Raw genomic sequence first — 23,079 nt, 5'->3', positions numbered from 1 at the left:
TTAGTTTGCTTAATTGTTTCGTGACTCTCCGAGACTCCTTGCCGAGTTTTGCAGATAACAACCTGTTAGCTCTCCAAGCCAGATAAGGTCTGTGACTGTAAATCCACCCTTGAAAAACTTCACTGAATGTGAATGAGCAGAATTCACAGGAAATTAATAAAAGGTTTTTTTTTGTCGGGACAAGCGGTTTGCTTCATGCTCTTGGGAAGCCTCGGTCAGAATACTTCCCCGCCAGCTTCCGACAAGCAAGTCAAGGGTGAGGGGGAAGCTGGATTCACTTAAGAGCCAAGGTGGCGCAGTGGTTAAATGCAGCACTGCAGGCTACTGCTAGATCAGCAGTTCAGCGGTTCAAATCTCACCGGCTCAGGGTTGACTCAGCCTTCCATCCTTCCGAGGTGGGTAAAATGAGGACCCAGATTGTTGGGGGCAATATGCTGACTCTCTGTAAACCGCTTAGAGAGGCCTGAAAGGCCTATGAAGCGGTATATAAGTCTACTGCTAAGTCTACTGCTATTAACAACTTCATCATTAACCACTATGGTGGTTTGCTCAAGAACCATGCTGGCCGGGGAATTCTGGGACTTGAAGTCCGCCCATCTTAAAAGTGGCTGAGGTTGAGACACGCTGGCAAAGAGCGTTTTCTTGCTCCGAGGCCCAGCCCTTGCAAAAACAAGGAAGGAAACTAGTTGTCCACCCTTCTTCCTTGCTGCATTTTCCTTTGATCCGGTGGCGAGAGGATTAGCAGCAACACAAGGCCAGCTGTGAATTGGGGTTAAAAATAAAGAAAAGTAGTTGTCTGGTGAGAGAGAGCCGTTTTGAAAGCGTTTGGCTTTGCAGCAGAAATAATTAACACATTATTTCTGCTATTTCTTTTGTTCATCCCAGTGGTGGATTCCAGCCACTGGGAGCAGTGGGCGCCGTACAGGTATGGTAACTCGTTTGGCCCATCCGCCCGCCTGCGTTCCATACCTGTTCCAACCGGCCAATTGTGCGCACAGCCCTGCACGACCTCCAACAAGCAGCTGGGTGTTGCAGGGGCGGTGAAGTGCACATGCGTACGCAGTGCGCATGCACAACCAGGACGCCCATCCCCGTGCTCAGCGTACCGGTAGCGACGGGGAGAGGAACCCACCATTGGTTCATCCCCTTCTAGAAGCGAAAGTTGGAGTTTATTGCTCAAAGTCAACAGATAGGTGCCCAAAAATAGTACGGGGTCATCCTCGACTTACCACCACAATAGAATAAAATAGAATAATAACTCTATTCTCAGTGTACACTGATAGGCATATATTAAAATGAAATTCCGTTGCATGCAGCTCTCAAAGGGCTACCAACTGCAATCTACACTACATAAATATAACAAAATAAATAAATACAAAATAGAGCGCCAAGATTTTTTTGTTAAGTGAGTCAGTTGTTAAGTGAGTCTTTCCCCACTTTATGACCTTTCTTGCCATGGTTGTTAGGTAAATCAACGCAGCTGCTAAGTTAGTTGGAAGTTTTTTAAAAATGTTGGATAACCATTTGTCTGAAGTGGTGAAGGATTTCCTGCCTGAGCAGAGGGTTGGACTAGAAGACCTCCAAGGTCCCTTCCAACTCTGCTATTCTATTCTTTTCTATTCATTAAGGTTGTCAATTCAGCCCGACTTCCCCATTTATTTTGCTCGTCAGAAAGTTGCAGAAGGGGATCAGATGACCTGGGAATGCTGCCACCGTTATAAATACAAGTCAGTGGCCAAACCATCTGCATTTTCATCACATGACCATGGGGATGCAGGCACGGTTGTGTGAAAAATAGTCACGGGTCACTTTTCAACCTCCCACCTCTGCCGCCATTTGTAAGTTCCTGTAATTTCGATGATGCTATTGTAACTTCCAAGGGTCCCTAAACAATTGGTTGTAAGTCGAGAGCTACCTGTAGTTTTTAAGGTAGAGCTTGTTACATGGCTGGCTGGGGAATTTTGGAACTTGGAAGTTCGTATTTCTTAAAAGTTGCCAAGGTTGAGAAACACAGTAGAAGAGAGTTTGTAAGGGAACAGGGGCATGATGGCTCAGTGGTTAAAGACGCTGAATTTGTCAGCCCAGGTTTGAGACCCGAGCGTAGCACAGCAGAGTGAACTCCTGTTACTTGCTTCAGCTCCTGCCCACCTAGCAATTCAAATGCATGCAAATGTGAGCAGATAAATAGGTACCACTTTGGTTTGGAAAATAAAACAGCATTCAATGCACTTTGGCATATAATACAACAAGATCATACATCTGAGATCATCCATTTCTCTTTATCATAACACATTTATTCCATCATTTCAAGAGTTGGTATCTGCTTGAAAGAGATGGTTGTTCTACAGATGGCATCTGCCCCCGGCAAGATTGGCCAAAATGTTTAGTAATATGTCCCGAAAGTGTTGGAAATGTAAACAGATATATGACACATATTACCAAATGTGGTGGAGCTGTATAAAGGCAAGGAAATTTTGGATAGAAATTCATATGTGGTAGGAAAAAATGAGCAGACAACATATAGGGTTTAAGCCAGAACTATTTTTATTAGGCATTATTTCAATGGTTATGATAAAGGGACAATATACCTAATATTACACATCTTGACCACAGCAAGACTTATGTATGTGCAGCAGTGGGAAAACAAACAAACAAAAAAAACCCTTCAGGAGAGGAGACGATAAGGAAGATACTAGTCTGTGCGGAAATGGACAGACTTAACACTAAAAATAAAAGATAAAGGAGATACAGAATACTAAGCTACATGGGATAGATTCTACCAAGGGTTAGAAACACGAGATAGACGTTGGAATGTGAAAGAATCAGTTTAGGTGGACATGGAAAAAGATACTATGTAGGTATTAGAATGGAGAGTGCAAAAGGTGGCTTGAAGTTCAACATTACGAAAACTAAGATCACCCTCTCAATTCCTGGCAAATAGATTGGGGAGGAGGGGGAAATGGAGGTAGTGATCGATTTTATTTTCCTTGGTTCCAAGATCACCGCAGATGGGGACTGCAGCCAAGAAATTAAAAGACGCTTGCTCCTGGGGAGGAAAGCTAGACAGTAGACTAAAAAGCAGAGACATTACCCGCCAACAAAAGTGCGTCTAGTCAAGGCTACGGTTTTCCCAGTTGCCAAGTATGGCTGTGAAAGTTGGACCATAAGGAAGGCTGAACGCCAAAAAATTGAGGCCTTTGAACTCTGGTGCTGGAGAAGACTCCTGTAAATCCCTTGGACTGCAAGACGATCAAACCGGGTCAGTCCTTGAGAGATCAACCCTGAGGAGATCTTTAGAAGGTCAGATCCTGAAGATGAGACTCAAATACTTTGGCCCCTTAATGAGAAGGAAAGAATCATTGGAGAAGAGCCTAATGCTGGTAAGGATTGAGGGCAAAAGAAGAGGACAACAGAGAATGAGGTGGCTGGATGGAGTCACCAAAGTAGTAGGCCTGAACTTAAATGGACTCCAGAGGATGATAGAGGACTGGAAGGCCTGGAGGAACGTTGCCCATGGGGTCATGATAGGTTGAACACAACTTCGCAACTAACAACAACAACATTAGAATGATAGATAAGCTGACATACTAGAATACGATGGTCAGAAATTACTGACAACACTAGCACTGTTTAAAATAGCATATATGTCATTTTGTTTTTACCTTTGTTTTGTGGCATGTGGAACTCCAGGACAATTACACTGTATTCAATATATTTATATGCAAACAGTAAAAATATATTTAAAAAGAAAAAGAGATGGTTGTTACTCCATTGAAGCTGGATTTATAAAACCTGAGCCTTTATTACCAATCTGCCGGAGGCTGCAATGTACTTCTGTTTTGCACATATTTCATATAAGCAGGAAGACGAAGCAGGAAATTGCACTTCATGTGCAAACCCGGGATCAGGCCTTTCCAAGCAACATGGCCATGATGCAATAAGCTCATTTAAGGTCCTGCCTTCAACCGTGTTCTTTCTCTTTTGTCCTGCAAGATAATAGTTTGCATTCGGTGTCCGCCTCTTTTATCTTCTCAAGCCCCACATCCTAGTCAAGGAAGCTAGGATTGGAAACACATCTTTGCCCAGAGTTTGAAATTGAGGGATAAATACTGGCTGGTTGACCATCATTCCTAGTTCAAAGAGAGTGAGAAAGTAACTTAACTCATTCCACACGACGAAGGAGTAGATTGCTAGGAAGTGGAAGTTGCATTGGGATACACGTCTTCTCATGTGCAACCTTGACTTGACAGGTGAAAGGATCAAAACTTTTGAAAAAGTCTGGGAAATTACAGTTCATGTCCAAGCCATCGTTCAGATTTGGTATAGACAGAAGAACTACTGATTGAGGAACACGGATTTCTGTTCATTAATGGAGATGAATGTTTGGTGTTTGTTTATTTGTAGCACACTTTAATTTTTAAAAATAACTTCAGGCAGCAGGCATATCTAACACACCTCCGTCCTCCTATTTTCCCCACAATAACAGTCTTTTGAGGTGGGTTGGGCTCATTAGCAGATTAACAGAATTGGAAGGGACCTTGTGGGTCAACTAGTCCAACCCCCCAAAGCAGGAGACCCTACACCAGGGAATCAACCTATTCTCCAAAGCACCTGAGGGTAGAACAAGAAGCAATGGGTGGAAACTAATCAAGGAGAGAAGCAACCTAGAACTAAGGATAAATTCCCTGACAGAACAATTAATCAGTGGAACAACTTGCCTCCAGAAGTTGGGAATGCTCCAACATTGGAAGTTTTAAAGAAGATGTTGGATATCCATTTGTCTGAAGTGGTGTAGGGTTTCCTGCCTGAGCAGGGGGTTGGACTAGAAGACCTCCAAGGTCCTTTCCAACTCTGTTATTCTATTCTATTCTATTCTATTTCTGAGAGATCATGACTGGGCCAAAGTCACTCAGCTGGCTGTTATGCTTAAAGTGGGACTAGAACTCACGGTCTCCGGGCGATTGGCCCAAAGTCAACCAACTGGCTTTTATATCTAAAGCAGGACTAGAACTCATTGTCACTTAGTGATTGGTCCAAAGACACATAGCCAGTATTTATATAAGGCGGATCTTGAACTCATGCTTAACCACTAGAAGTAGTTTATCAGTTTCATGTATTTTTACGAAAGTGCAATTAATATAAATATATATTATAGTTTTTATATTAGTGCAATTAATATAAATGTGTGTGTGTGTATTGGCCAGCCACCTTGCATGCCTAAGGCGGGAGTAGAACTCACCATGTCCTGGTGATTGGTCCAAAGTCAACCAACCAGCTTTCATGGGTAAGGCATGTTTTGAAGTCATGGCCTCCCTTACCCTAAACTGAGTGTTGGTTTTGCTTACAATAATTGCATTTTGGCATAGCCCCTTCCCCCCCAGCCCTTGTAGGGATGTGCCCAGTTTCGTGCAGAAGTTTGCAGAAGCTTATTTCATGCTGTTTGCACCTGTGGAAACGCAGACAGGTGAGAGCATGGCGTGTAAGCCACTTTTACAGATTAAGTAGGAACAGCGGTTGTGTGTGTCATCTGTCGGAATGCATTTGCTTATTTATTGTAGTTTGCAGGTTGCATTGTGCTCGACCCTTCTTTGGGTCATTTCAGGACTATTTCTCCAAATTGTGTTATTTTTAGGTCATAATGCAAATGAACAAAACGTTTACAAAAGTGAGTATAATATTCTCTTCGCAGCCACAAGAGGCACATTTATTCAAGGTATCAATATTTACTCAGAGTTGCAGAGGAATGAAGAAAGTGACAGTTGTCCAAACTTTACTTGAAATGGATTGAGAAAATGTATTACTGCATGCAGCTGTTTAAATTCTCCCAAAGATTTGTTTCATGCCCAACCACCAAAATCCTGTTCTTCTCTTAATCTGTTTGTTTTAGAGTTGCCTCTTTTGAGACCAAGGTGTTGTTGTGCCTCTCTTTGTTGCTGCCAGATGTTCATCCTGTGTAAGCAGTTACGTTTGTTCTGCATTTTCTGTTTAGGGCACAAATGTCTTTTCAGGTGTTGAGTACATTTTTCTGGTGTGATCTCAAAAGATACAGAGAAGCTAAAAGCTTTGAGGGTTTGGAGGCTGCGGATTGAGAGAGTTGCATTTTCACTATAAGGTGTTCTTTGTCCACAAAGATTTGGAGAAGGCTGCATTGTGTGTGTGTTTTTTTCCTACTGGCAATTTGCAGTGTAGAAGACAAAGATGCGTATTGTTGTGGTTTGCTTCATGTCTCCCCACCCAACAGGGAGCAAAATGGATGTTGCACCAATATCTGTGTTGACTTATGCATTGTCTTAAAGTCACGAAAAGGTTATGTCCAGAGCTGCTTTGTGTGTGTCTCTGTCTGTGTAAAAGTATAGAGACTAAGGTGTCAATTTATTAATAAGGAAACTGAAAGGTGTTGATTGCAGGAAAGCATGAACAGTGGTAGGCAAAGAAGATGAAGAAGAAAAGAAGGGAAATGCTATGGTAGAAATGTTTTTATTGCCTTATTGTATGATCCAGTAAGGCATGGACAGTGATTCATGCGGTGGCCTAATGGTGGGGATGCTCACCTCCCACTCAAAAGGCTGAGAGTTTAAACTTAGGTAACTGCAGATATTTCTCTCCTAGGGTGCAAAGAAAAAGATATCTGCTGTGAACTCAGCATAGGCATCAGGAAGGGAACCAAGCCAGTAAATGCTAAACTCCATCCAGTCACCCCAATTCTACCGCGAGTTAAGGGATAAGAGTCGTAAAAGGGAGTTTTATTGTATGGTGTGCAGTAAGTAGAGGCTATGATTCCAGAACAAAGCATGATGCTTTCTGTTGCTATCACGAATGCATGACTCTTATATAGAAAAATCCACAGTTTCGGATGACATACAAATCCACCAGTTAGGTTTTAGTACGGTAACGATTTAAAGTTAAAATTTAATTCTGTGTCAGATATATTCTTAAAGGATGAAATTATTCTGAGCATTGAAGCATATTTTTATAACATCTGTTTTTCCAAGGAAGGAAAGAAGTATATACTGTAGCATCTTTGAAGTAGTTAGCATATACAAAGCTAATTCAGTATTCTTTGAAAGGATATATGGTTTTGTAAAGTTTAATTTTAAAAAATTACTGATTGTAATGGGAATTCGACTTCCAAAATTTGGTGCTTTTAATGTGGATCATTTTTACAAAATGATTTTTACATTTTAAAGCTTTACAATAACATAACAAAATATGAAACATATTTTGTACTTCACGTAATACAACTGCTTCTGAAAACAAATCCCTAATCTTTTAGGTTTACAATACTTTTATCTTCTGGATTTACTTTAATCTCCCAGATTAAGTGATATATAAATTAAGCTCCAAGTTAGCGATTCTGATTTGGTATGTTTAGCTCATCCTCTGAAGCATGTCACTTTCCTGTTTATAATCGTGTCTTCTCCTATTTTTTTAAAACGTTATGATCTTTTACGCAAACTTGTAATTAATGAAAGCAGTTTGCTTGAAGAATGTGTAGAGCATAGAATATAAATTAGATGACTTGCAGTATTCAAAGGCTTGTAAAGTTTTACTAACAAATAGAAAGCCAATCAAAAAAAGTTTATCCATCTCAATGTCACAAACTGTCAATGTCACAAACCATTCCTCCATAATGGATAATGTTGAATCTAACTCTGTGCATTTAATAATCTTGTTGCAGTAATCCGATATTGAAGTAATTTTCAATGGCTTTTTCTAATTGTATTTCCATCAATCTTAAAATGAAAAGTTCCTGCTTGAATTGAATGTTAATATGCAAATCCTCTGTATTAAAGTGTGTACTTGAATCAATTTTTAAAACTTTTTTACATGTTTGCCAAACCCGATAAAATGTGCATTTACAACATATATTTTGAATGCCTTTATACATTTAGAATTCTAGATGATCCCTCTAGCATCAAAAACCAATGATATATTATTTTGTAGAAATTTTCTTTAAGATCACACAATGTAAATTTTAGCCCTTTCAGCCACTTATTTTGCAATTGATCTATCATTATATTATAACCAAAATTCTTAGCCTCCGTTATCATACGCACTTTAACCTGTTCTTCTTCTGTTTCAAAATTTCAACTACAAAAATATACATTTTAGCAACTACATGTTCATCATCAGAATATTAACTCTTCCTATGTGCTTTTAAAAATTACAGTCTTTTTTACCTTGAGATGCCATTTCCTCAATTTAAAAAAATGTAAATACATTGCTAATTAGCAAGGATGAAATAGAGATTTCGTTGGATCAAGGTATGTAAAAAGAAAGATTAAATACCCCGTTAGTGTCCCACTGCTATTTGCAAAAATTAAATGAAGATTTATTTACTCTGCCCTCACATTTAGTTTGGACTTTGCTGATAATTTAAAATGGTGCTGGAGATGCGTAAAGCAGAACTTGTAAAAACTTGATGCATTTTCTTTTCCTGATTATTCCTCTTATCTTGATGAGCTAAGTACATTTTCTTTCAAACTTTATTAAGATGACTAAAAGAGACGTCTGTATAAGGCAATGATTAACTTTACGAGTGGAATTTGCTGCATTAATATTCTGGCTACCTTCACACTAATTTATAGAGCAGTCTGGTAATGTAAAGCATCCATTGACTTTATGAATTAGTTCTGTGAAAGTTGTTTACAAATTATGTAACAGTCTGTGTTTCTTTTTCTGTCTCAAAACAAAAGCAACAAAATTTGTTTTGTGTATTTCACAACAAGGGAAGCGGTGGCTCAGTAGCTTAGAAGCTGAGCTTGTCTATCAGAAAGGTCGGCAGTTCAGCGGTTCGAATCCCTAGCGCCGTGTAATGGAGTGAGCTCCCGTTACTTGTCCCAGCTTCTGCCAACCTAGCATTTCTAAAGCATATAAAAGTGCAAATAGAAAAAATAGGGACCACCTTTGGTGGGAAGGTAACAAGATTCCATTCGCCTTTGCAGTTTAGTCATGCTGGTCACATGACTATGGAGACGTCTTTGGACAGCGCTGGCTCTTCGGCTTTGAAGCGGAGATGAGCACTGCCCCCTAGAGTCAAGAATGACTAACACATATGTGCAAGGGGAACCTTTACCTATTTCCCAAAACTTGTTAATGTAGAAATATTTTTCTTTAATTGAAATATACAATTAATTGAAAGCTAGAATATATATGGAATTAGAGAATATTATGTTTGTTTGAGCCTGGGTAGTAACCAAGAAAAATATGATAGGTTGGAAAAAATACTACTATCTTAATCCAGATAACAAAAACTGAATTCAAGTAATGTACAATTTACTTGTAAGTATACAGTTCATAATCTAGAAGAATAGACAGTTTTAATGTACCATTTGATGCACATTAAATGATTCAATGAAAATATGATATATGGGGGTGATTTATATTAATTTAACATTTTAAAAACCTAGGGATTTCTATATATATCTTAGTCTTATTTTACATTTGGGTTACATTTCACCACTAATTAACTTGTTAAACACTCCAGTTTTAATTTGTAAAATTTTACCCGCAGTATTTTTTTAAAAATGCATTAAAAAAAAACCCCTCTACTTCTGCTCAGAGATGACCCTAAAAGAAAGAAGTAAAATCTGAGGACCCAGATTGTTGGGGGCAAGAGGCTGACTCTGCAAACCACTCAGAGAGGGCTGTAAAGTCTAAGTGCTATTGCTGTTGCTCTTCCTTCTATTGATCAATCGTCCGTCCATCCATGATGTGCAGTGCTTAAGAATGCAGTAATGCAGGTTAACTCTGCCTACTGCCAGAAGTTCAGTCCTGACCAGCTCAAGATTGACTCATACTTCCAAAGTTGGTAAAACAAGGACTCAGATTGTTGGGGGTAATAGGCTGACTCTGTAAACTGCTTAGAGGGAGCTGTAAAGCACTGTAAAGCGGTATATAAGTCTAAGTGCTATTGCTATAATTGGGAAAAACAGGCTTCCCTAAAGCTGGGCAGGAGAATAAATCCAGTTGTAACCATCCATGTGTAAAAGAAGGAGTGCCAGAAAGAGGAGTTAAAAGAGGGATAGAATCCCTAAGTAGTCACAAGGAACTACCGTATTTTTCGGAGTATAAAACGCACCAAGATTTTGAAGAGGCAAATTAAAAAAAAAAGTTTCTGCACTCTTCAGACCTCCCCAACACGGCCCATTTTTCATGAAAATGGGCCCATTTTTTGTCAAAAAAGGGCACGCATAGCCTTTAGGAAGCTTATAGAATGTTCCTTGGGGCTGCAGGGGGCAAAAACGAGCAAAAAACCAGCCCATTTTTTGCTTATTTTTGCCCTCTCCTGCCCCCAGGCGCTCTCTGCAAGGCTCCTAAAGGCTATGCACGGCCATTTTTGCAAAGGGGGCAGGGTTTCCGGAGGCAAAAAAAATGTATTCAATGTATAAGACGCACCCAGATTTTCATCTCTTTTTTGAGGGAAAAAGGTGCTTCTTATTCTCCGAAAAATACGGTAAGTCCAATCTCCTTTGAATTCCACAAATCCTTATCTAACTCCAAGCAGATGCTAACTGTTAGTCGAGAAGAATCCAGTGCATAGGCGTAAGTAGCAATAAATCAATTTAATTGGACCTTCATGGCCGGACCTCATCTTTCACATCTGACACCACATCAGTTTTATCCTTCCAGGACAAAATGCAACCCATAATCTTGCGGATCCATGCTGCGACTTTAGGAGGTCTCTGAATTTTTGCTGACTTGTCTGTGATGGCTCAAGTTTTATCGGCTTCTATGACAACCCTGGATTGGTCTCAATTTTTTTTAAAATTTTGTCTGACTCATATTGCTGGGCGTACACTGGATTGGTGTTTTTGTGGTCTCAACTTACTGTGGGTTTGGGCTGTCTTCAAAGCCCTGCTGGGTTGAGGGACCTCCTTCATTCTTGGAATCTGATGGGCTTGATTGAAGGACTTCTGGCTAACATAGGCAGTAGCCTTGCTGGTGCCTGGAAATAAGGAAATGGGATGTCAAAGTATACACTCCAAGCCTGAATATTCTCTTCCAAGCCACAGTGCAGTACACAAACTCCTTGATGGTTTTCTGAAGAAATGGAATAGTTCTCCATCACAAGGAGACGGTGAGAAATAAGAAAACGTATTCATTGTTTCGTTTATGCTCCCTCCCATATTTGGGCATACCAGGTGCTTTGACATAACACTTAATACACACACACACACACAGAGAGAGAGACATTAATTGCACTAATATAAAAACTATAATATAAATTTTATATTAATTGCACTTTCGTAAAAATACATGAAACTGATAAGCTACTTCCAGTGGTTAAGCATGAGTTCAAGATCTGCCTTAGATATAAACACTGGCTGTGTGTCTTTGGGCCAATCACTAAGTGACAATGAGTTCTAGTCCTGCTCTAGATATAAAAGCTAGTTAGTTGACTTTGGGCCAATCGCTTGGAGACAGTGAGTTCTAGTCCCACTTTAGGCATGACAGCCAGCTGAGTGACTTTTGCCAAGTCATGATCTCTCAGAAATAGGATAGAATAGAATAACAGAGGTAGAAGGGACCTTGGAGGTCTTCTAGTCCAAGCCTCTGCTCAGGCAGGAAACCCTACACCACTTCAGACAAATATGTTGTTATCCAAGTGTTGGAGCATTCACAACTTCTGGAGGCAAGTTGTTCCACTGATTAATTGTTGTCGCTGTCAGGAAATTTCTCCTTAGTTCTAAGTTGCTTCTCTCCTTGGTTAGTTTCCACCCATTGCTTCTTATCCTGCCCTTGGGTGCTTTGGAGAATAGCTTGACTCCCTCTGCTTTGTGGCAGCCCCTGAAATATTGGAACACTGCTATCACGTCTCCCCTAGTCCTCCCCTAGACTAATCATGCCCAGTTCCTGCAACTGTTCTTCGTGTGTTTTATCCTCTAGTCCTCTAATCCTCTTTGCTGTTCTTCTCTGCACTCTTTCTAGAGTCTAAACATCTTTTTTACATTGTGGCAACCAAACTGGATGCAGTATTCCATGTGTGGCCTTATCAAGGCATTACAAAGTGGTATTAACTCTTCACGTGAGCTTGATTCTATCCCTCTTTTTATGCAGCCTAGAGGTGGGCTACAAGTTTTGAGAGATAATGGCTAGAATACAAGTACTTGAAGTGTGGATGGAAGTAACCAAGCATAGGCCATGGACCATTTTAGGGCAGAGGTGGGTTGCTATCGTTTCGGCCTAGTTTAGCCAAAGTGGTAGTGGTATGCCGGCCTGGGTTGCAGAACGGGCAGTGACCCAGGCTGGCCACGCCCCTGAACCGGTTCCTCGGTTGCTGCCGTCACCATCATTTTTTGGAGTTCTGCACATGCGCAGAATAATTTCCATTGAACTGTGCATGTGAGCCGTACACACAAGCGAACCGGCAGTAACTCCGGCTGAAACCCACCCCTGTTCTAGGGCAGTGAATTTGGGGCCAAAGCATATTTTTTTTGCCCAGGCATCTGCTCCAGGTTGGCTAGTAGACCTCTCATAAGTTGTAACAGATCTGTTGCATTTTAGGAAATGATATCTTCATTAATTCTTAAGATTCAACCTACTCATCATTTTGCAAGAGGAAAGAGCCAAACACGATGTTGTTGTACCAAATCTGGTACTGCAGTTTGAAAAAGCACACCATCACCTTTACTCTAGATCAAGAGAGCCATCCAATTTTGGCAACTTTAAGATATGTGATCTACAACTTCCAAATTTCCCCATGGCCTGTGGGGAATTCTGGGAGTTGAAGTCCACAGGTCTTTAAAGTTGCCAGGGTTGGACACCTCTCCTGATTAGAATGAGGATGGTGGTGAGTGAGAGACAGGACCTAAAATATCATGGACAGTGATTTTCTTTAATTACCAATTAATGAACGAGAGGCACTTCTATCTTTTATTCATTATTTAGAATTGTGGAATTGTGGAGTTGGATGGAGCCACAAAAATGATCCATCTTCTGAAAAGATTCATTTTAATCATCCTTGAGTGGTGACTGTCCAGACTTCTTAAAATTCTCCAGCGATGGAGAACCCACAACCTCCACACCAGTGGTGGGTTATGATCGGTACGCCCCAGTACGGGCCCCATTGCACCGGTTGCAACAGGATCCGGAACCCATCCCTGCTCCACAGCCTTACTGTTTTATGTGGATAGATCAAACTAGCAAGAATTGTTCTTTAAAATTAAATGAATTTAGGTAGCTATAACTTAACACCTGTTATATTTTTGTCCCAGTTTTTGTGGGAGCAATGGAGAAGAGTCCTTGCCCATAATCCCTATTACACCTTTTATGTATATGAACATTAATGCCATGTCTTCCCCCCGCTCTGACTCTTCTCTCAGATTGAACATCACAGGTTCCAAGTCCTTATAGTGAATGCCTAAAATCTCACAATCATTTTTGTTGGCCTTTTCTGAACCCGTTCTACTGTGTCCAGATATTCTTCTGGAAACGAAGTGCCAGAATAGCAATCGCATTTAGACTTTTATACCGCTTTATAAGCAGTTTACAGAGTCAGTGTATTGACCCCAACAATCTGGGTCCTCATTTTACCGACCTCAGAAGGATGGAAGGCTGAGGCAACCCTGAGCCTGGTGAGCTTCAAACTGCCAAATTGCAGGCAGCCAGCAGTCAGCAGAAGTAGCTTGCAGTACTGCACTCTAACCACTGTGCCACCATGGTTCTTATCCACAATGTCCACTTTCAGGTCTCATCGGCACAAAGTAAAGATAAAGGTTTCCCCTGTCCAGTCAGGTCTAACTTTAGGGGGTGGTGCAATCTCTGTTTCTTAGCCATGGGACCCAGTATTGTCGGAAGACGCTTCCATGGTCATGAGGCCAACATGACTATATGCCATGGTGCACGGAACGCTGTTACCTTCCCACTGAAGTGCCTATTTATCTACTCTCATTTACATTCATTTGAACTGCTAGATGTGCTAGAGCAAGTAACGGGAGCTCACCCCGTCGCAGAGCACTCAGGTCTCGAAACTGGGCTGCCAGCTGACAAGCTTTGCATCTTTTAACTGCTGAGCCATCACGCCCCCCGCAGCACAGAATAGAGGAAAATTAGAATGTTGGTTTTATTCCTGAATTGTGTTGGCTCTTTTAGCAGCTCTCTCACACTACTGGCTCGCGTTCAGTTTGTTGTCGATAACCAGCCTTCTTCTGTTTCGCTCTAGACCAGGAGTCAGCCGCCTGTGGCTCTTTCATCTTTCTGCTGCGGCTCCCTGTTGCTCAACAAAATATGTGTCACAACTGCTAATGTACGACACCCGCCAACATGCACTTTATTGACCTTTTCGACCCCCAGGAGGCCAACCATGGATAAATCCAACAAAAGAAAAGTTTCAAAAGAAAACAGAACCTTTAAATTCAAATAATTATGCTTGTTTTGTGGGAGCTCAGGAAATGGTCAGGCGAGGGAAGGATTTTGTGGCGCACGGTGTTTTCTTTTCTGTGGGAAATGGGTCGAAATGGCTCTTTGAGTGTTTAAGATTGCCGTCCCCTGGGCTATACGTTAATCAGCATTAGAATTGTTTTATGTTAGCCAGCAATTGGCTCACTTCTGCTTCTATAACAGCAAGGTGTTGGCATGTTTTTCTTTTCTATGGCACCGAATTTGGATAAAATCTTTGGTTGCAGTAGTCCGGGACCGGAGGAGAACCTTTCAACCTTGACCTCAGGAGCGATTGGTTCACGCAAGACTAGTTTCACTTCTTGAAATTCTTTTGTCTTTTCAAGAGGAAACTACAGCAAAATCGTTTGTAACCCCAAAGGGCCAGGTTTAAAATAATCTCATCTCTCTTCCTCCCTGCTTCCCTTCCAGCCTTGTTCTGAAGATCGGCTCTCTTCAACCTGAAAATGTCCAGCCGAAGTATGGAGTACGGGCAGCTCCCTGAGTATGAGAAGAGTCAGATCAAAAGGACCTTGGAGCTGGGGACTGTGATGACTGTGTACAGCCTGAAGAAAAGTAATCCAGAGAGAAGAACAATTCAGGTCATTATGGAAACCAGGCAGGTGGCTTGGAGCAAAACGGCAGACAAGATAGAAGGATTTTGTGAGTATCTGCCTTCATGGCATCACTGTAAATATTGGAACTGATCATGTCAACCGCCGCGGGGAGTGCAAGGATTTATTGCTTTTATTTTTTAAATTCTCTATAAGAATCTGAACTACTAAGGTAACAATCAAAGCAAATTGGCAGTATATAAGAGTCAAAGGAATTCAAGGTGGGCTGGACTTAGATCTCCTCTGGGTGCGAAAGGACTCATGACTGATGACGCGTTTGACTTCTCCCTCGGGCTCAGCCTGGTCATCGCCTATAGATTACTTGCAAGCATTCTTGGAAAGGATGAGAGGAAGACAATAGATGTTGCTACAGGTAGTCCTTGACTTATGACTGCAATGGAGACTGGAATCTCTGTAGTTAAGCAAGGCAATTGTTAAGTGAGCCATGCCCAATTTTACGACCTTTTTTGCCACAGTTGATAAATGGATCGTGCAGTCAGTAAGCAAATTTGGATTCTCCCCTTGACTTTACTTGTTAGAAGCTGGCTGGGGAAGCCACAAATAATGATCATATGGCATCAGGATGGTGCAAATACAACTGGCATGCATTTGCAATCTGTAAGTATATTTAAAATACACACTAGTTGCCAAGCGCCTAAATTTTGATCCCGTAACTGTGGAGATGCTGCAATAGTTATAAGCACAAGGATGAAGTTGTAAGTCACTTCTTTTCAGTGTTGTTGTAACGTCGAAGAGTCCCTAAACAAATAGTTGTAAGTCAAGGACTATCTGTACCATAGTCACCAGCCTCATGCTCCTAAACTACCTGTCCTTTAGCATAGAGGTATGGCTGCAGGTATACAGTGGCTCAGACGCTGAGCTTATCGATCAGAAAGGTTGGCAGTTTGGCGGTTCGAATCTCTAGGTAACGGAGTGAGCTCCCGTTATTTGTCCCACCTTCTGCCAACCTAGCAGTTTGAAAGCATGTAAAAATGCAAGTAGAAAAATAGGGACCACTTTGGTGGGAAGTTAACAGCGTTCTGTGAGCCTTCAGCATTTAGTCATGCTGGCCACATGACCACGGAGACGTCTTCGGACAGCACTGGTTCTTTGGCTTTGAAATGGAGATGAGCACTGCTGCTTAGAGTCGGTAACGACTGGCACATGTGTGCAAGAGGAACCTTTACCTTATGGCTGTAGGTAGCAGGAAAATGAATTTTCCCCGAGATTACAGTTTACTTTAGTTTACAGTTTAGATGTGATTAGGTATTTTAATGTACATCTGTTTCCAGAATTGACACTGCTGTGCATTTGTGGCTTTAATGACAGCCAAAGAAATTCTGTGTTCATGCTTCTCTAAATTCCAGAGCACCTCTTCTGAATCAAATTGAAAAACATTGTGCAACACTAATAAATAATAGACTGAAATACAGCTTGCTAATGAGATAATCCATGTGTAATGGAAAAAAAAATGGCTTAATGCACTGGTTCAGTTCAGCTATTGCATCATATCATGGTTAAGTACCGTATTTCCCTGAAAATAAGATGGGATCTTATTTTCTTTTGACCCCCAAAATAAGCACTTGGCCTTATTTTCCGGGAGGTCTTATTATTTTTGAGGTGCAGGAGGCAGTAAGCTTGGTCACTTCATGGCTGCTGCTGTGTTGCAATATTTTCCAAGAGGGCTTATTTTAGCGCATGGGCTCAAAAGCCCGATTGGGCTTATTATCCAGGGAGGTCTTATTTTTGGGGAAACAGGATAAGCTTATTTAGGGTTTGCGAAAGCATTAAGTGTCTCCAAAATTACATATCCTGGCTGATTGTAATTTACTTAGTCAAACGGTGCACTGTAAATGAGGAATATAAACTATAGTATAGTTATAGTATAATATCGTTTACTTGCGGCATCTGAATGGAACTGTCTCATTGTTTCGCTTGTTCCTAAGATACATTTGCCATGTTTTGAGGCTATACTAGTCTTAACAAAAGCAATTGTGCATTTGCTAAACATATGTAGTAGTGTGGTGTACCAAATAAAGTTGTCATTTTATTGTTTTGGCATTTGATGCAGCCCATAGTTAATCTCCATAAAGAAGAGCCTGTGATGTTAAAGCTTCCTTTAATTGGTGAGAATAATTATTAATCAGTGGCTGTACATGTAAAACATAATTTAGCATGCATGGCTTGGTCCATCTACTACATAAACTGGAAGGAACTTCTCTTTTCACAATTACTAGCACAGTTGTTAATATCTCAAAATAAGATCAGAATATAGTCACATTGATAAGATATTCATCATGTCTGTACAAATGCTTCGAAATCAGATGATATTTATATGTTGCTCGTTTGCTTATCCATCCATCCATCCATATATCCATTATTCCATCATTTCATTATAGCATCCATTATTCCACCCTTCCACCCCATTCAATATTTAACCTGTCACAATAGCTTAAAATCATGTTAATTGGACACTAGAAGTTATATCCAGTGTGTTTTTATGAGTGGTCCTTGATGGGCTCTGAGTTTGATTGTTTCTTGCAGACTTTTCATTACCCAAACTAGGTAACATTATCGGTAACACTGGGAACCCTGATGATACTACCTAGTTTGCAATGAAATGTCGGCAAGAAAACAACCAAGCTCAGAGAGCACCAAGGACTCCTCATGTCAACCCTGAGCTACAAATATTCTCCTTTAATAGTGCGTGTTTTAAAAGGGTAGCTAAAGAATTAAGTTTTATAGGTAGTCCTTGGCTTATATCCATTCAGTGACCATTCTTGAGCCATGGTGACGGCTGCCTGCAATTTGGCAGTTCGAATCTCACCAGGATCAAGGTTGACTAAGCCTTCCATCCTTCCAGGGTGGGTAAAATGAGGACCCAGATTGTTGGGGGGCAGTAGGCTGACTCTGTAAACTGCTTAGAGAGGGCTGTAAAAGCACTGTAAAGCGGTATATAAGTCCAAGTGCTATTGCTATTCCTCCCTCTCTCCCATCCATCCATCCATCCATCCATCCATGACGTGCAGTGGTTAGAAGGCAGTATTGCAGGTTAACTCTGCCCACTGCCAAGAGTTCGATCCTCACTGGCTCAAGGTTGACTCAGCCTTCCATCCTTCCAAGGTGGATAAAATGAGGACCCAGATTGTTGGGGGCAATAAGCTGACTCTGTAAAACCGCTTAGACAGGCCTGTAAAAACACTGTAAAGCGGTATATAAGTCTAAGTGCTGTTGCTATGGCTATTCAGAATTACAGCGATGCTGAAAAAGGAACATATGACTGATCCTTGAGGTTTTGGCCATTGCAATATATAAACTGGGCACGCAGGTGTCAGGCTCATGATTATGGCATCACAGAGAGCCGTGGTTATAGGATCACCATTGTGAATTTCCTTGCTGGCCTCCAACAAGGAAAGTCAGTGGGGAAGCCTGCAGGAAAGTTCACAAGGGGATCTGGTAGGTACCTCTCATTCTTCTGTGTTTGTGCCACTTACTAGCCTGTCCATGTTTGCGTGGCATTATGCCCAACACCCCATGGCCTTCCTGTACTTGCACTGTCCTTCCTCGGGTTATCCTAAACCATATGCAACCTGCACAGGGCCTCTTCTGTCCTTACGAAGCCCCCTTGTGCTCCTTAACTGGTTAACAAAGCCCTCTTGTGCTCCTTAACTCCTTAACTTCCATTTCTCATTTCATAACCAGTGCATCTTGGGGTTATGACAGTAACCGAGACTGCTGGGATTAATGTCGCTAAGCAATGTGGTCCCCAGGACTTTGCACTTTCAAGACTCGCTTAGCGATGGCAATTCTTGTCTTGACGGCAGTCATAACCTGAGGACTACCTCTACCAATGTTACCATTTCTAAATGAATTGATTTCTTTTTGATTCAAGAGGAATCAAGTGGAATTTAAGTGGATCTCAAAGAGTGGATTTCAAACTGAACCAGATTTTTTTTCATCAGCATGCAGGAAGGTAGAATTATCTTGGTTTCATGCATGACTGCAGTTTAAAATAACTTTTTAAGAAGTGCTAATGTATTAGTAGGAACGAAATTCCCTTTGCAAATGGGCTTACATTCATTCTTTAAAAATTGCAGTCTTGAAGCTTGTCTCTCTCTGTGTGTGTGTGGTTGTGTGTATGTGCATATATACCCTGTTTCCCCAAAAATAAGACCTCCCTGGATAATAAACACAATCGGGTGTTTGAGCGCATGCACTAAAATAAGCCCTCCCCGAAAATATTGCAACACAGCAGCAGCCATAAGGTGGCCATGCTGGCAGCCTCTTGCACCTCAAAATAATAAGACCTCCTTGAAAATAAGGCTAATCGCTTATTTCGGGGGTCGAAATAAAATAAGACCCTGTCTTATTTTTGGAGAAACATGGTGTATGTATGTATGTATGTATGTATCTATGTATGCATATCTATTTGTGTGTGTGTGTGTGTGTGTGTGTATGTATGTACGTATATATAAATAAATGTGTTTGTGTGTGTAACATTTTTATTGCTGATTTGGAAATGTATTTTTTGCTTTTGTTGTGAGTTTTTGTAGAATGCTTGTGGGAAACTACATGGGTTTTACATTTTTATCCCACGATATTTATCAGTGTAAAGGTATTCGAAATTGTTGGCTTACAATTAGGTAACTTCAAATCATTAGGATAAAAGCTGAAACTAATTACAGTAAGCATTGTGGTTGAAAACTTTGCAGTTTTCATAGTGAAAGCAGCTTGTTACAAATTGTACACTGTACAAATCAGAATGAAACCGCCTGCTAGGAAAAAAAATCACATGGAGGTCTAATAAAAATTCAACACACCTTTGGATAGGTGTCAGTAGAAAAAGAGAGCTTTATAACACAGCAGGGACGTGTAACATATAAAACATGTAAAATTCTGTTCTTGTTTTGCAGCTATGTAAAATGATGTTGTTAGTTGTGACGTTGTGTCCGCCCCATCGCGACCCATGGACAACGTTCCTCCAGGCCTTCCTGTCCTCTACCATCCTCTGGAGTCAAATTAAGCTCATGCCTACTGCTTTAGTGACTCTGTCCAGCCACCTCATTCTCTGTCATCCCCTTCTTCTTTTGCCCTCAATCTTTCCCAGCATGAGGCTCTTCTCCAGGGAGTCCTTCCTTCTCCTTAGGTGGGCAAAGTCTTTGAGTTTCCTCTTCAGGATCTGGCCTTCTTAAGAGCAGTCAGGGCTGATCTCTTCTAGGACTGACTGGTTGGATCGCCTTGCAGTCCAAGGGACTCACAGGAGTCTTCTCCAGCACCAGAGTTCAAAGGCCTCCATTCTTTGGTGCTCAGCCTTTCTTATGATCCAACTTTCACAGCCATCCATTGCAACTGGGAAAACCAGAGCCTTGACTGTACACGCTTTTTTTGGCAGGGTGTGTAAAATAATTAAATTTAAATAGATAAAAAATCCTGTTTACATTTATATAACGGGCATTCCATTTAATGGAAAATTCCTTCTATTTTATTATTCTTCAGTTGATAACTTTAGGATGTGTGGACTTCAACTCCCAGAATTCTCCAGCCAATTCTGAATGTTCACAAGTCCAAATCTTAAGAGTTGGCAACTTTGAGAAACATCATTACCTGAAAGCTCTTTGAGTTATAATTTATGTTATAATTTATTAGAACAAAACGGGTTCAGTTTGTACTATTGCTTTACTGCTGGTTGATGTTGTTTTGATTTTTTTTTTGGTAACCTGATTTTTCTGCATTATCTGACCTTTGATTGAAATAAACTACTTAAAACCAATTGAACTAATTGATTCTTATTCCCAAGGAACAGGGCATAGCATTGCAGCCTGGATTACTTCTAGATGTTTGATCTCTTTCAGAGCCGATGTCCCAAGCCCTAGCATTTTGGAAAATGTGCAAAACATCTACCATTCCAGTTTGTGGTTTTTGCCTTCCTGCCACAAATATAGAGTTGGACCATGGCCCCCCTTTTCCCCCTTCAAAGCAGACTGTTAACTGGTTCACTGCAAATTTTAGCTTGTCTTTTTTATCCAATCCAAAATGTAACACACACACACACACACACACACACACACACACACACACATATATATATATATAATATATATATATATTATATATATATATATATATATATATATATATATATATATATATGTATATATATATAATATATATTATATATATATATATATATATATATATATATATATATATATATATATATATATATATATATATATATATATATATATATATATATATGGCTCTGTGTGTGTGTGTGTGTGTGTATGTGTTCCAGCATAACTCTGAAATGCCTTGAGCAATTTCCACCAAACTTGGTACACAGATGATTTACACTCTGGAAACAAATACTGTGGGTGTAAGATACCCCTAATACCCTCGTTGTGTGTGTTGTGTTAAGATGCAGCCTGTTGTGCCTTAAAATGGCTTCTACTATACTGCCTTAATGGCTTCTACTGCACTGTGCAGTGGAGTTGCTAAGGTAATGGCTTCACAGTACTCCACAAGGGAGTTCCCTCTGCTAAGGGGGAAAATCCAACATTAAAAATTACATTTCCTCCGGACATCCCCCCCCCCATAAATAAATACCCAGGCAACGCTGAGTTATCAGCTAGTAGTTCATAAAACTGTTTAAGACAAATATCTTTTGTGGGTGATCCGTTCTGAACATACCGCAGGACTCGTGCCTATAATCCTGAATTTTGCAACATAAAAGAAAATGGTGATGGTGAATTTATTCTTTGGTTTTAAAAGAAGTTACTTGGTTTCCTCTAAGGAGAGTTAAGAATACATTATACTGCTTTTCAGCATGTCGAAAACATTACGGCTTACTGAATAAACTTGTATATTATTCCCTTTCCTCTTTGTCTTAAGATGCAAGATTTTACATCTAAGCTGCTTATAAATTTCCTTAGAATTTCTGAGTCTAACTTCTACCGTGTTTCTCCGAAAATAAGACAGGGTCTTAGTTTCTTTTGACCCCCTCAAAATAAACGTTTGGCCTTATTTTCGGAGAGATCTTATTACTTTTGAGGTGCAGGAGGCGGTGAGCACCTCATGGCTGCTGTTGTGTTGCAAAATTTTCGGGGAGGGCTTATTTTCAGGGAAACAGGGTATTTTTACAGTTTCATTTTCCCCGCTCCTATGTAAGCATTTTTGATGAATCTAGGGTCTGGTTATTACTGGAGCTGATATAACAGAGCCCTTTGAAATGCAATTCTGAAATGCAGAATTATTAGGCAGTCTTATGGTCCTGCAGTGTCATGGCTAATTTGTAGTACCTAACACTGAAAATGTGAGACAGATGAAAATTGAGATAAGGAAGGTAGGACGTTCCTTTGAAAACTTGTTAGTTATGCACCAGGTTTTGCACAAGAAACTCATCTTTTGCACACCTCTGAAGGCAGGTATCTGAGCATGTGGGAACTCCCTTTACTGCTTTCCTGGTAAGGATCCTTGGTGCTCTCTGAGCTTGGTTGTTTGATATCAGATGTTTCATTATCCAACTAGATAACATCATCAGTGCTACGGTAGTAGGGAGTGGGGTTTTTTCTCTGTTTATATATAATAGGTTGCCCTATCAGTGTTGGTGGGAGTGTGGTTTTCTCCTTGGTAGTTCCTTGATTAGGGTTTTGGTTTCTGCTTGATTGGCTGATATTAGTCCCTCACCATCACTGAGAATGTTACTTAGCTGGATAATGAAATGTCTACAAGAAAGCCACCACACTCAGAGAGCACTAAGGACTCTATAGCTCATCCCTGAGCTACAGATATTCTTCTCCATCGGTCTTTTCTCAATGTCTGTGATTATGCCACTAATAAGGTAATAGTTTCCCCACACATGTGTGCTAGTTGTTTCTGGCTATAGGGGGCGGTGCTCATCTCCATTTCAAAGCTGAAGAGCCAGCGCTGTCCGAAGATGTCTCTGTGGTCATGTGGCCAGCATGACTAAACGCCAAAGGCTCATGGAACGCTGTTACCTTCCCACCAAAGGTGGTCCCTATTTTTCTACTTGCATTTTAAGAGCCGAGGTGGCACAGTGGTTAAATGCAGCACTGCAGGCTACTTC

General features: G+C 40.7%; 1 protein-coding gene across 1 annotated transcript in view; it reads left to right on the top strand.

Moving 5' to 3' along the window:
• The window catches only part of PLCG2 (phospholipase C gamma 2), a 96,493-nt gene that overhangs the window by 4,736 nt on the left and 68,678 nt on the right, over nt 1-23,079 (top strand). Inside the window, 1 exon segment of the mRNA XM_032230806.1 lies at nt 14,812-15,042. Coding sequence (XP_032086697.1) covers nt 14,847-15,042 — 196 coding nt within the window. The 5' untranslated portion in view covers nt 14,812-14,846.

Source organism: Thamnophis elegans, chromosome 14 (assembly GCF_009769535.1).
Source record: "Thamnophis elegans isolate rThaEle1 chromosome 14, rThaEle1.pri, whole genome shotgun sequence".
NCBI lineage: Eukaryota > Metazoa > Chordata > Lepidosauria > Squamata > Colubridae > Thamnophis > Thamnophis elegans.
Note: the sequence above shows the minus strand (reverse complement) of the source record. Positions and strands in the feature narration are given on the sequence as shown.